The sequence below is a fragment of the Schistocerca piceifrons genome, chromosome 4 (assembly GCF_021461385.2).
Source record: "Schistocerca piceifrons isolate TAMUIC-IGC-003096 chromosome 4, iqSchPice1.1, whole genome shotgun sequence".
NCBI lineage: Eukaryota > Metazoa > Arthropoda > Insecta > Orthoptera > Acrididae > Schistocerca > Schistocerca piceifrons.
The window spans coordinates 22,156,520-22,172,633 of record NC_060141.1 but is presented as its reverse complement, the minus strand read 5'-3'; the positions used below and the strand labels follow the sequence as shown (position 1 = coordinate 22,172,633).

Here is a 16,114-nt window from a genome sequence, read left to right as displayed (position 1 = left end):
GAGTTCGGTGATCTCCACATCATGTGTTTTGCTGGTTTCTATTTAAAGTGTGTTGACATGATTTTATCATCGAATATTCTGCACAGTTCAACTAACCTATGTCTGTTTTGGTTGGTCCATTTACGTGCTGGGAATTCTTCAGTTGTTTTTCTGCACTTTCTTTCTTTATTTGTTTACCTTTAAGTTGAAGCCGCCTAACAGGATTCTGACATGGTTTTGTTGAATTTTACATACTATTTCATTTACTGTTTCCAATGATTTATTATTATTATTGTTTTGTTGTTGTTAGTAATAACTCTATCTGTATTAGCTACTAGGTGGATTGAATAGCTCAGTCGTTGCTGATGCCAGCACCAATCCCACATAAAGGAGGAGGATGATGGACAACAGCCAGATAACATCTTGAGGCAACTTCTTCGGTTAACATCAGTAGTTGTAAATCACAACTAACTTCAAAAATCAAATATGGGAAAGTCCTTTGGGGGAAAAAAGTTCTACTGTCAAACTGAGGAATAAAACATAAATAGGCTACTTAGGTATCCATGTAGATGACAGTAAAGACTTAAAGAATTTGCTGTCACCCAAACATTTACCAGTGCAGAATAACAGGATCAAGCTTAATCGAATCAACTATATCGCAACACACAATATTAATTCTCTACTAAAAACAGGAGAATACAAGAACTTTGTGGGCAATTCAGGCATAATAATAATAATAATAATAATAATAGCGGGGCTCCAAGGTTTGGGAAATACCATAGAAGAGCCATTTGAATATCAAGGGTACAGAAGTTACAACGGTAAACTTTGACAAAGGATCATAAAACAATGCCCCCATTTGGAACGGAGTTTATAATCAACATAAAAATAATAGATTCTATGCCCAACTAGAAACAGAGAAAAAAAACTCTTAAGATATAATCAGGAAATGGGCTACACAGAAACGTACCAATAGGAATGGCCAGACAGTGCAATCTCATCTTCAAATCCTCATACTCTAAAAGAAGGTGAAACAAATTTAAAACTTGTAAATACACTGACTGGAGAAAAGGAGAATGGCAGCTGAAGCACTTATGACCTTCACAGAGAACTCTACAGTGTTAGAGGAGTAAGACGAAACGAAGACTAGACATGAGCTCAGGCCACTACACTGTCAAAATAAAAATTAAATTTAAACATAAAAGGGGGGAATTACAGCCTATACCGATTAATCAGAAATTACAGTTACTGAGACATCATGCGTGGTGAAACTACCACAAAATCAATTCCAGAGAGTATTTCAAAATGTATGGAACACATCCCCCACCCCCAATGTTAATGTTGTAAAGAGAAGATGGAAATACGACACACAGGAACAAGGACAACCCTGAAATCATGAGAAAAGCATTCAGTAAACTTTTGAACTGTGCAGTACCGACAGAACTTTAAAAAATTAGCCCAAGAATTGGAAGCAGCTTTTAAGGAGCTGAAAAACTACATGCTGATTTGAGCAATCCAGCTACCTACATTGTTATATCTCTCTTTTGACTGTACAGACAAGATTTTCTTCCAACGTTTATATCATATGAATAAACAACAAATAGAGCAAGAAGCAGGTGAACACCAGGGAGAATTTGAATCCTTGGAGAAGCTGCACAGAACAAATCGTCACTTTAAAATTAATCACGAGATATTACAGGAAACAAAAAAGGCCTCTTGTAATGACTTTTGTAGGTTTTAAAAAGGTATATGACTGTGTCCATAGATATTCGACGTTGAAAATCCTAAGAAATTTTGGACTCCTCCCAAAATTAATCAAATTAACAGAACTCACCTTAAGCAACACAAAACTGAAAGTCAAGTTCAAAGAAGAATTTTCAGCATCATTCTCCATAATAACAGGTTTAAGACGAGCAAATTGCTTGTCGCCACTACTTTTTAACTGCGCATTGAGATATATAGGGTGTCCCATTTATCCTGACTACCCTAAATAACTGTTTGTCCAGATGCAAATTACAAAATGTTTCAAGCAAAAGTTCTTTAGCAATCAGGGGGACATCAATCAGCATGACTGCCTTTGTTGTAGGTTTGTTTTTTTTTATGAACAGCGGTATGACTTTTTTAAATGGCACCCCGTATTTTTTGTTCAGTAATTCATTTCCCCTCCTAATGACCTATTCAAAAATGTATCACAGTGTACTATTCACTGAAACACAAGGATATTAATTAACACAACACTGACTTTGAGCCCAGGATCACAAACTTGTCCACATGCTGGAGTTGTTAGAAAACAAATGAAAACCAAATAAAAACATAACACAAAATTGACTGACTCTCCTGTACCATTGCCCAGGAGTAGAACATTCAAAGGTGCTGAAAGTGGTGACCCTGGACACCGATACACTGGTGCATTCGTTGAATGAAAGAATTATTTACTGCTTCCAGTGTTGCCTGCTGAAGAGCATTACAAGCAAGCACAATACATTCCTGCATGTCCTCTGGAGTTGTTGGAATATCGCAGTAGACAACGTCTTTAATGCATCCCCAAAGAAAAAAGTCCATAGGATTTAAATCAGGAGATGTAGCAGGCCAAGTAACTGTCCCTCCTTGACCAATCCATCTGCCAGGATACCTTCGGTTTAGAACATGATGTACACGCAAAGCATTATGTGCTGGACATCTATCGTATTAATACCGCATAAGCATTCTGGTTCTTAGCAGCACTTTATCCAGAAGAGGAGGAAGAATTCGTCTGAGGAAGTTGGCATACGCTGTGCTGTCTAGACTACCATTGCTGAAATAAGGGCCAATAATTGTAGTACCAAGCACCCCACAGCAGACTTTAACTCTCCATTGACGCTGATATTCCACCTGTCCAAGACATCGTGGGTTGGCGCTGGAGCAATAATGCATGTTCCTTGTATTTACCTGTCCTTTGTTTGAGAAGGAACATTCATCAGTAAATAGAACATTGGAGAAGAAGTTCGGGTTGGCAAGGATTTGCTGCTGTGCCCACTGACAGAACTGTACACAATTCTGGAAATCATTCCCATGCAATTTTTGATGTAGGTGTACATGGTAAGGATAGAACCGGTGACGTGAAAGAATATTATGTACACTGGTTTTAGGAATGCCAATCTTGTGTTCAAGCTGTTGTGCGCTCACATGTGGATTCATAGCAACGGAAGCGAAAACAATAACTTCGGCAGTTTCGTCTGTGCGAGTGCTATTACGATTGTGTTTTTGTTGGTTGAAACTTCCTGTTTCCTGAAACGTCGCAACAAGACCCCTGTTTCCTGAAACGTCGCAACAAGATGAAAAAACATCCATCAGGAAGGTGGGTTCTTGTCAGGGTATCGCTCTCTGTACAGTTTCACTGCCTATGTAGCATTTCGCCTACCTTCAACACAACAACAATAAAAGAAAGTTATGTCAATGCAGTTTGTAGAAAGGACAGCCTTTACTGTATGCCTACTCTACACAACAGTTTTTAAAAGGACTAAACTGCTGTACTAAATGTACCAGTACATAAGAAAACAGTATTGCAAATACTGTTCTGCTAACTTACATTCCCCATAGATGACTAGCATCTCTACCTTCTTTTCATTGGTGTGAATTCTACTCACACAACTCTTCAACTGATTATTGTTGATGGAATGACGGGTGTGCATTCTACTTATGTTCACATTTGTCCTCTTTCAACGTCAACACATGGATGTATTCCATTACTCCGAGTACTTGCACTAAGTGCTGGGTGTGTCAGCATCAATGTTGTGTTATTTAATTAATAACATTGTGTTTCAGTGAATGGTACACTGTGATACATTTTTAACAGGTCTTTAGGAGCAGAAATGAATTACCGAATAAAAAATACAAGGTGCCATTTAAAAGAGTCACACCGCTGTTTATATCTTTGTAAAAAACAAAGCTACAACAAAGGCAATCATGCTGATAGATGTCCCCCCGATGGCTAAAGAACATTTGCTTGAAACATTTTGTAATTTGCATCTGGACAAACAGTTATTTAGGGTGGTTGAGATAAATGGGGCACCCTGTATAATGAGGTAATGGTACAAAGTGAACTCTAAGAAGACTGAAACTTGAAAACTAACAAACAACAAAAATTTAAACTGTTCAGGACTCACAAATGACCTTTTGTTCCCATCCAACAAATATTCAGGAAACTCATTGACAACTCAAATCACTACAGAAAATAGTGCAAAAAACCAGCCTCAGGATACCCTTTGAAAAACAATAATTATGTTAGCTAACCCACTACGCAAATAAAAACCCAACAGAAAAACAAGTAATCAAAATTGTAGAGAAATTTAAATATTAATCATAAAACAACCACAATGAAAAACCAATATGGTGTAATAGAATAAACAAACCATCATAACTAAAAATGCAACAATAAATTCATCTCAATAGCCATAAAACAAAAACACTGTACAATCAAAAATAACATATGCAAGTGAAACTATTTTCAAAACAATGAACTTTGCAGTAACAGATTCAATATTCAAGATAAAAAGAAGAAGATTCAGAGCACACACAAACAAAAATTCCCTAGAAAATAGGTACTGTATCCACTTGAAACAGAGAAGCAATTGGAACTGGCAATGAGCACAATCTGGAAAAAATGACTTGTTCTTTGCATATCTAGTCAGGTCATCAGAAAACAGAATCATCATCATCATCAGTAGAATAATAGATAAACTACTGAATATTAAGAGCAGTTTTAGATGGATTATGGATAATGAGGAAGATATGAAGAGATTACAAATTATGATAGAAGATTTACAAAACGAAAGAGACAAAACAAAGGAAATCAAAAAAATCATACTACAGGCCAAGATAAACAGGGTGTTACGCGGACAACGAAAAAAAATTCCCGGATTTCCCGCTTAAAAATACACTTTCTACCGGGTGAAAGTATACTTTTTCCCTGTTAACAGACAGTATATTTTCTCTTGGAACTGTATAATTTATCAGTCCTTTGAATGGTTATGATTTTATACACGGGCATAGAATTTCCCGGAGCTTTAGAAAATGAAACACGGGGGAAAAAACACGTTTTGGAAAGATCTTTGATGAGCAGCAACATGTACGCTGCATATTTTCGTATTACGAAAGTACAAATTTGAATTCCACCAAACACTGCATGTTACTTTCCGAAGCATTGAAATCGAGACTGCTATGCACTTTTGTAAGCCAGGCATAGCTCATGTCACGTGATCTCACAAGCCGATGATAGCGAGTATTCAGAGCTGAGGACACGTGATTTAGTCAGCCACTATCAACATCACTGTTAAGTAGCGCAAAAACACAAACAGAAAAAGCTAAAGGTTTAAATTAATATACATAGTGTTACTATACGAAATGCAAAGAGATTTCACATATAATATTGGTTTATAAGATTAATACGCTGCAAGAGAAGCTAAGCTTTCACATATAATGTTGTTCTTTTATGCGCATATTACAATGTAAGATATATCACACAAATGTGTCAGTAAAATTTTTAATAACAACATAAATGTCTGATCTTCTGGGCTAGAAATTCATCTAAATGGCATGTCATCAAAGAGTTGATTTTTAAATGAGAGTCAAACGTTCTGTGATTTAAGAAATTCATCGTACATTCTTGCAAATAGTTCAACTTGCATAAAAGGAAATTTACTTTGATAGCAACGATTTCAAGCCACGATTAGGAATATCTTCCCGCGACCTATTAGAAATAGGTTCGTTTCTGCAGTTGCCAGAGAGCGCCAGATGACAGGCGTCACCGCGCTTGCGCAGCTACGATGTCGTAGGGAGCCCGTATGTTCGTATGTGTGAAACATTAAAAGATCTTACATTATGTCATAAAAGAAACAAGACATCAGAGGATACTCCAAGAGCATCAGAATTTCGTGACCCCTACTAAAATGTACACATTTACAGTGCATATTTAAAGTGCACATTCGTATGTCCAGATTCCCAGTGAAGTAGGCCACGACCTGATATTAAGCTTTTCAATGTAGTTTTCGGGATGTAAATTTTCTTGGAGTATCAGTACTATGATATCTCATGTTTGGTTTATTATTATGGCATAATACCACACGTGCTGGAAGCTGAAAACGTCCACTTTAAATGCAGCGAACAGTGTGTGGAATTAAACACTTCGTTTCAAATATGTTGTCTACCTCAGAGTAAAAGATTAATAAAGGAAAATTTCTTTAGAAAACCGACAAAAATAACGTCATTGTTCTGCAAGGCAATTAATGCTTGACTGTCAGAAAAGTGGAAATAAAATCAAATCTGCAACTAACAACACATTTTAGCCTTCCGTAATTATGCGAATGTATTTTAATTCGCTTGATAGCCCCTGGCCACAAAAATCTGTTTTGTTTTCATTTGACTTGAGAGCAGTAAACAAAGAGGAAACAGCAAAATCACTAAAATGTAAACATGGGTCATGTGGAGACTACCCACTTCCCCACTATAACTCAGACTGCTCTGCCCATCAGCCCTGTATCTACAACATTTCCGAACCGGGGTAATACCCCGCCACAGCCTCGAGCATTTGAGATAGGACATCAAAAACTAGAAAAGTAAAATCAAATTTTCAAAAATATATTAATTTTGTAGTGCACATCTTTCTGAAGATGTCTAATGCATAAAATGTGTGTGTTTGAGGAAATGTAAGACATGTTATTTGGTCGTAAGTGTGCCAAAGTGTAGTGCCACACCTCTTCATACAGCATTCTCCTATCGCACGTCGTCACTGTATTTCGCTCTGTGGAATTGAAACACGTATATTTTGTAATGGATGCCATCAAACCATACTCAGGACAGTGGAAATTAAAATGTCCTGTGGTGCCTCTCCTGCTTACAGTCGGCCGGTTTGACATCCTGTTCCTCTTTTTCTTTTTTTTATATAAAAAAAATGATCTCTTCAGAATATTTGCACTCTTTATTCCCTATCAGCTTACAGCCTGCTGCTTTTGTGACATAAAATTAAATATAGGACGCATAAAACCAGTAAAGACATGAGACAAGCAAGACAATACACATTTCTTCAATCCTTAGCTCCTAGAATTTCTCTCTCTCTAATCTTGCTACAGCTTTACATGGCGTGCTTTCCTTTCTGCAAAAGAATCTGTTACCTCATCAAAGTTCGTCAAACGTTTTGCTACATGAAAAATCGAAATGTTGTCTAATACTGAAAAAGCTGTTAATACAAATAGGACCCAAGACTGGTGTGGTTTCTCGATCTGATTACGTCTATTCTGTCACTCTCTGCTAGATAAAAACAAAATAGGCCTTTCTAATACTGCAACAATTGTAACACACGAAATAAATGAGACTGTTTTGGCACAAATGGTCATTTTTTAACGACAGAATATAATTCACAAAGTACCAATATCAAATGCCTATTAGCCTACTATAAGCAAAAAGCTTTAATTTAGGAAATAGTTTCACACTTCATTCATACGCTCTAGTTTCTCAAGCATGAGATCAAAAAGTAGTAGTACATAATTTTTATGCAAACTTGGAATTGTCATATTGTTCCACAATTTGTGTGATGTCTCCGTTTCTTCTCCTTCCTCGTTCTAACAAAGAGTCTTGTTATCACTAATTCTGTAACTATTCCTGTCAATGTCAAAGCTTATTCGCTGGTTAATTTCACTAACTCTGCCAGAATCACCAGTTTAGTTATCCCGTGACTGTTCTCCAGTTAGGAGTTGTTACGTGTTCGTACAATGCGTTTTCCGTGCTACTTCCAGAATAGAACTTACAGCGGCTGCTAGCCGGGGACTGTACAACTAGCCCTTACTATTATAGCAATCTGACCAAAAATGTTCTGTCAAAATTTCATTTCAGTGGCCGAGCAGTTCTAGGCGCTTCAGTCTGGAACCGCGTGACCGCTACGGTCGCAGGTTCAAATCCTGCCTCGGGCATGGATGTGTGTGATGTTCTTAGGTTAGTTAGGTTTAAGTAGTTCTAAGTTCTAGGGGGCTGGTGACCTCAGATGCTAAGTCCCATAGTGCTCAGAGCCATTTTAATACGTAATCTTTCTTACCTGTTATTCATTTATTTCCACTCCGGTAGTCTGAATCTATGGATTTCGATAGTAATTATAACAATGCTCATCATTCGCAAAACCAATCAACCACACAATCAAACAGTGGTTGGCATTCATCCATTCGGCCTTACTACGCTCAGCTCGTATAGCCCCTTTTGTCTGTGGGAAAGTTTGTTTTTACATGTGACGAGGATTCCCCTGTCAGAGACATCATGTACACTATGCACGGATTCACAAATCAACTTATGATTCATTCAGAAATCAACTTAGAATGTGTTCAAAAACTGACAGGGATGCGTTTCAAAGTCATATTAATAATCAATAGACTAACGAGCACTAGATGCTAGGCGCTTTGTGAAACAAGGTTTTTTCCCCTCAAGAATATGAATGAATTTGCCCCCCCCCCCCCCCCGAATTGGACCTGCTGCGCATGCATGAATCTGGCACCTTGGGCACTCCAGTAAAATTTTTCCCGGTAGCATCTAGCTGCTAGCTGCTTACTGTGACTGCTTACACAGCCAACAGCCACATTCCTGTAGCCAGAAGCGTGAGAAGTTACTGCTCAATTGCGAATACCCATGATCCGACTCGTAACTGTTAAAACGAATATAATGTAAACAGTTATAATGTCACACTCATTGGAGGCAATTTACTGCTACAAAGCATTGCATAGTCTTCCTAAATCCTTTGACATATTTTGCTGTTGGCAGACGCTTATATGAGCCACTGTGTTTTGTTGTTGTATATGACGCATTTCCTTTGCAGTTTAAGTTTTATTTTCGTTTTTTCTCTCGTTCATGTTTTATTGCTGCAGTATTACTCTGCAGTAGCGGGATACAGTAATATCCTTTGTTACAGTATCTGTTCTTACCAGTCAAAAATACAAAAATTTAACTGAAAACAAAAACAATGAAAAATTCCCGGAATTCTAAAAAATTCCCGGGTTTTTCCCGATTTTCTCCCAGATGAAAAAATTCCCAGGTTTTTCCCATATCTCCCGGTTGTACTGGGTCATATACACGCTGATAAATAAATAAACAATTGGGAGGGTGAGCTCATATAAAGATGGAAGTTGAGGTCCGAGAAAATGAAGAACTACTGGGCCAAAAGGAAAATGAAAAACAGATTGTTTAAAATTGACCAAAACTGATCCAATCAAGAACATAAAATATAAATAAACAAATATTATGACAATTATTTGTAGATATCGAACTATACATCAGTGGCATGAAGGGAAGTTTCCAAACAGTACATGTCTCTTTTGGCAAGGAAGAAAAACTTTTGCAACTTAACATGGAATTAAACTTCTGCCCCTTTACGTAGAAAGCCTGAAGGTTGAGCATTCAGCTACAGTGACTGTATCTATATCTAATAATAGCATATTTTATTTGCAAAAAAGCTTTTGTGTCTTCTTGGAACTAATTTAAAATACAGACAAAAAGATTTTTGCATAATATTCCAAGTATAAGTCTTCTTCTGTGTGTACTCAAAGTAATCTAGAAAAAAATGGTATGTTCCATTTCATTCACATAAATGCTGTACTAGACTGACAATGTGCCACCACTTTTTGTGCTGTCAAATGAACATGACATTTTATTCTAAAATCTCGTGTCATTAAATTAACAACCATATTATTTTTATACAGATATAATTCCCAGAGCCATAATTCAGTCTTCGATAATGATGCTGTAAGTCTAAAACATGTCAGAGAACCTCAGTATGGAATATTTTAGAAGAAGTATTGACTAAGAGAAAGCTTTATCCAAAATGGATGTGACATTTGTTGAATGCTGGCCAAAATCAAATGCAACAACGAATTTTTCAACCATGTTTGGGTTATTATGAAAAGACCTCCAACTGATTTTGTGTGTTGACTTGTTGCAGTGGGTGAGATGTGTGCCCCATCATTTCAGGCCAGGAACAAAAAAAACATCAGTGAGTGGAACATAGTCGCCCAACATAAAAAAGACTTTTGCTTTCATCTGTCGAAAGTGTGGAAGACAATTTTTAATTGTGGAAGACAATGTTTTCTTGGATGCAAACGGGGTTCTTCTTACTGGTCACCCATCAGTGAGTACTTGGCGATAACTATGTATGACTTCTGGACAACTGAATGAAACAAATATGAGAGCAGAGGAATGCCACAACAGAAAAAGAAGAAAATAATTCATCTACAGGAAAGTTGTGTTGGGGATGGGGAAACTGAGGATTTCAAGCACAGAAATTTGTGTCTGGAACATGTATTGAATGCAATGAAGGAAGGCAAGTGTGTGCACATATTATACAGACTTCTCTTTCAGAAATGGAACCTACTCACCTGAAACATATTATCACACAAAGTGAATTTATTTAGAAGTGGACTGCATCAAAAAATAGGTGGGTTTTTGGATAATAACAAACATAATCTGTTTTTATCTGGCATTCAGTTTTTCACCATGATCTTGTATTTAAAAGGAAGTACGAAGTGCACAATTTGAAGAATAGCATAACCTGGTACAATGAGAATATAAAAAATACATATAATTCTATATAAAGCCCATTGTAGTTACTTTCTACAATGAATGCTATAAAATAATTCTTTTGGGTATTTATTTGTACTAAACATATTTAGAAGGCAACATGGTAACTCCAAAGTGCTAGTTTGTCTCCATTATTTGTGGTAACATATAACTGTATGATAAAATTATTGTAACTTACCGCAACAGTACCCTGTCTTGGATATTTTGTCGATGCGACATACGAAGCTTTAACGGTGAGGACTACAGCATTCATCAAGTTCTTTGCTGCTTGGATAAGTGATGTAGCGCTGTCCAACTGAAGAAAAACAGGAACATCATTTTTATGGAAAATTTGCACAGAAGCAATGACAATTCATCCATCCCACTTACACACACAGACATCCACACTAATATTATAAAGGCGAAAGTAACTCCATCTGCTACATCTTCACAATTAAACTTCTGAACAGACTTTGATGAAATCTGGTATGGAGATAGCTTGAAGGCTGAGGAGAAAAAAAAGTTGATTCTTAAGAGGACGAAGTACAGAATACAAGATCTATTTTCTTTTATTACATCAGTGAACACAAACCATGTTAAAAAATTATTAAACTTGTTGTATAATGTACACACTACATAACACATGGCTACATCAATAGCACAGGGCATAGATGAGCGCTCCTGCCCACGTCCCTCCGCACGCGCCGCTTGACAGCGACGCTATGCAAGCAGCATTGTCAACTATTGGAGTAGTTTGCGGGAGGGGGGCAGGGGGGGGGGCACTAAGAGCTATACTTAACCGAACATTATAAAAGAGCTGGTAAGCAAAGTTAACCCTGAACTGCAAGCAAATATGGGAAATAAAGAATAGTTGTGAGAAAGGGCAATTTTGGCACTGTGTAATGAATTTGTAGAATTGATAAATGGAAAAATTATGTCACAAATAGAAAGAGATATTGTAGAATATCTGTCTGTCGATAATAATATGCACACTGAACGAATCACCTCACATCCTCTCTTTGGAATTGTTCGGAGCGCCTTTTCATTGACTGAGGTCAAAGATTGGTGTTCAAGTCGTCCTAATGAGAACTCTTGATGTGACCAGATTGTGTAATGGGTCAAAATGTTGTTAGAGTTAGTTAGTTAGTTAGTTGTACAGTTACAGGGGAAAGTATTCCAATTTCATGAATCCCTATTATACCAACAGACTCACCTTTTCAATTTAAAAGATTACAATTCTCAATAAAATTTGCTTTTGGAATGACCGTGAATAACGTGCAAGGGCTAACACTCAAAGTTGCTGGTGTGCGTTTAGAAAAACTTTGTTTTTCTAATGGATAACTCTACATAGGTGTGCTTATGTGTGTCCAACCCACAAAATCCTTAAGTCCTTGCAAGAACCAAAACATTGTTTATGGAACTGTGTTAGGAGCATGCAGTAAGTAATTGGTAAGAAATTAAAATTTGTGTAGTTTTCAGTGTTTGCTAACTAAGCTTCGGCACACAGCAAAATAATAAAAACACTCATAACGTACCTATACACTGGCACTACATATATTTATACACAACACATTATACACACAGTTATTTATAAATTACTAGCTTGCTTACTCACCATCATTCATCATAAAAAAACTACTGATATGCAAACACAGCCCAGGGTCACAGCTAGTCTGTTACTTTCAGTGTGAAGAATACCTTGTTACTTTATAAAATGGCATGATTTGATACGAAATTGAGATAATTGCTTAATTTGAAAGTAGGATGATAACTTTCAAAAATATACAAAGCGGTATTGTTTCATTGAATTTTTGTCGTGTGTTCATTGGCTTTATGAAATTCGATATATCAATTTTCAACCTCCGATCAGATAGGAAGGATACTGTTAAAACCGTACTATTCCTAACATAACTGATCTGTTTCTTGCATAGTTTCATTAACTATGTATTAGAAAGAAGAAGAAAAGCAAAAAACTTGTACATGTCTCACGTGAACAGAGGTCAGGCAACAGTTAAAACGAAAGTACCCTCTTCATGAATCTGTACAAATGTATAACATAAACTAATGGGCTTACACCACCCCTTTCCTTACCTACCAACAAATTTCAAAGCCATATCACATTTAATACTTTTGGTTAATGATACCAATTGACTGATTTCATATTGCTGAAGTAGTTGTCACAACATGAATGTTAAGAGACTTGCATGGAGTCATCCGTTTGGCTCTACGTAGAACAAAGTACTCATCCAAATTCACTCATGTACTGGAACAATATAACTCTGAATGACTTTACAGCACACTTATTTTTATTTATTTCCAGTTTTTATTTTTGCACTAAACTCTCCTTACGACATTATCTCAGTTCTTAACTACATGTTTTATTGCAACTGCTAACTACATTTCTCTAGTACCAGCTCATCTACCACTGGTGTACAACTTACAATGCAACATTAAGTCAATTCTGAGACAAAATGTGGTAACTGTAAACAAAGAAGCAATGAAAACAGAAACAATCTGCATGATGTCACACTCAATATAATATACTTACGCCAGAAACTATAAGCTCTCCACTAATATTCTGAACATCAGCCTTCACTTTAGATGTAATGTTCATCTGGTGACAATATAGAGCAATCCTCTGTAAGTAAGCCAACAGATCTTTCTTTGTCGATGATTCAGGGCACTGGTCAGCTATCTGTCTAGTAAGTTTGTCCAGTTTTGTTCCAGCTTCAGAAATTTTCTTTGCTGCATTTATAACGTCCATTGTTGTTTTCAATGGTCCCCGACCACTGCAGAATAAGAAAAGAAATAGTTGCAGCAAGATACAACAAAACTGGTATAGCAAACCCAATAGCCATCATTCTGAGTGCATCATGTTATGAGTGCTTGAAATTTATAAAAAATTTTGAAAAGACATAAATATCAAAGAACTCACAACTGTCAGTACCTTTTCAGCTCTCTTAAATCATTCTTTTCCCCTTTCAAGTTACCTTATTCCCTCATCTACGTTATTTAATTAATTCATTGAACTTTTCTTCTATCAACTCAAATAACCAACAGCTTCTGACACTGCAGACTGTTGATGAATGTCTGTGCATATGGACTAGCTGTCCAGATATGTGAGTGGCTTGAAGACTTCTTAAGTAATAGTACCCCGTACACTGTACCTGACAGCAAGTGTTCATCAGAAACAAGGGCACAGTCAGGAAAGCCCGGGGGAAGCGTGACACAACTGCTCTTATTCTCTATATAGGTAAATGATCTGGCAGACAGGATGAACAGCAATTTGCGGCTGTTCACTGATGACACTGTGGTGTACAGAAAGGAGTTGGCATTGAGTGACTGTAGGAGGATACACAATGACTTAACACAGAACTTTTAGCTGGGAGATGAATAACAGCTTGCTCTAATGTAAAAAAGTAAGTTAATGCGGATGAATAAGAAAACAATCCTATAAAATTTGAACACGGCATCAGTCGTTGCTGCTTGACATAGTCACATCAATTAAATATCTGGGCATAATGTTGCAAAGCAATATGAAATGGAACAAGCACGTCAGGTTGACAGTATGGAAGACAAATGGCTAATTTCATTTTAATGGGAGAATTTGGGGAAAGTGTAGTTCATCTATAAAGGAGATGGCATATATAACACTACCGTGACACATTGTCAAGTCCTGCTCAAGCATTAAGGATCCCCACCAAATCAGATTAAAGGCTTGCTGCTAGATTTATTACCTGTACGTTCAATCAGTATGCAAGTATTATGGAGGTGCTCCATGAACTCAAATGGGAATCCCAGGAAGGAAAACAGCATTCTTTTCACATGGTACTACACAGGAAAATTAAAGAACCGGCATTTGAGGGCAACTGCAAAACAATTCTACTGCCACCAATGTATATTTCACCAAAGGACCATGAAGATAAGAGAAATTAGGGTTCGTACAGAAGCATCCAGACAATCATTATACCCCTCACTTTATTTGCAAGTAGAACAGGAAGGAAATGAATAGTAGTGGTATGTGGTATCCTTCACTATGGTGGCTTGCAGAGTACGTATGTAGATGCAGAAGTGCATTGCAAAAAATTGTTGATTTTAAATTTGGCAGTCAGCTTCACTTCCAATGCTGTTGGGATGGAGGAAGGGAGGGAGGCATTTAAACTGGGGGGAGGAGAGAGACAACAAGTAGAAACAGGAAAAATTATATTCTGAAAGTTGTTACATATTTGCACGGATGGTTATAATTAAAGTGCAGCTACTCACAAACATTCAATGCGGGCTGTAATTATCACATTGCAGCTAAACTTAGTAAGTATGCTAACAAGTTAATGTAGAACCAATTTATGCTGAAAGAAATATAGTTCCAATTTTGGTCACCATGTGCAAATCTGGCACTGTACGGCATCTCTGACAGTCATACTGACCAGTGTAGGTGGTGGTTAACAATAAAATCAACATTATGCCTTTCTCACTTGTGTGACCTTTTCTGCCCACATTCTGTTCCTAATCCATACACAGCACTAGATATGCACCTGGTAGCCAAAAATTGGAAATAATATTTTTCTCTGGGAGCCTATTAAGCCTTTCTCTGCTACAGACATGCTCTTTGCATTCAGTGCTGAGGTGGCTTTTGCTATGGCTGTACTGCTTCCCAAATGCTGGTGTCTGTGCTGAGAGAATGCATTCCAGCCAATATGAAATACTTATCATCCAATGTTTCGAGAACTATGAGATGAAAAAATTTGATTTTTGCACATGCAGCAGCAGCAGGGGAACACACATGCAAAAGGATTTAACTTTCACAAGTTTTCTGAGCCAGTGGCTTGTAAAAGTTAAATCCTTTTGTGTGTGTATGTGTATGTGTGTGTGTGTGTGTGTGTGTGTTTCCCCTGCCACCACTTGGTGAGTAGATTTTTTTTATCTATCCATTTACATTATATTACCAAGTCTGATGTCTTTGCTTGATAAAGGACTGAATTTCATTTTGTTACATGCCATAGTTAGCAGAGGTAAAAATGCATTGGTTAAACTTTGCACACGGTCGATTTTAGCTGTTACATTGCAGCAAATGAAATGTAGATAAGATATCAAAATTTCATTTAAAACTTAGAGCAGAAGAATATCTCATTTCCATCTCAATTTATTCGGTTTTATATCCAAAGGGCGGCCAAACCCAATGCATCCATTCACATCCTTTTGCACTGCAAATTATGTGGTCATAACAATCGCATCTCAAACTGTCAAGACATCAAAATGAGGGGTTTTGCAAATGGTAGCACATAATGAGGCACATACACTGATAAGCCAAAACATTAGACCACTCCCATCATGATGTTGGATGCTGCCTGGTGGCATTATGGACACATGATGCAGTAATGTAAGTATGTAAGCAGATTAAATACAGATGGGTGGTCACCCTGGTGAAGATATGGGTTGCAAATGGTGAAATCCATTGAGACAAGTGACTTTGACAAAGGCAGATTATTATTACGCAGAGTCTGTGAACAAGTATCTCAAAAACAGCGAAGCTAATCGAATCTTCACATGCCACTATCGTCAGCATCTAAAG

General features: G+C 37.1%; 1 protein-coding gene across 2 annotated transcripts in view; it reads right to left on the bottom strand.

The window, feature by feature from the left end:
- LOC124794690 (catenin alpha) overlaps positions 1 to 16,114 on the bottom strand; it is a 151,946-nt gene that overhangs the window by 8,609 nt on the left and 127,223 nt on the right. For both annotated transcript variants that reach the window (XM_047258244.1, XM_047258245.1), the window contains 2 exons: positions 13,094 to 13,334; positions 10,745 to 10,861 (listed from right to left, as the gene is read on the bottom strand). In XM_047258244.1, coding sequence (XP_047114200.1) covers positions 10,745 to 10,861; positions 13,094 to 13,334 — 358 coding nt within the window. The remainder of the gene's footprint in view (positions 1 to 10,744; positions 10,862 to 13,093; positions 13,335 to 16,114) is intronic.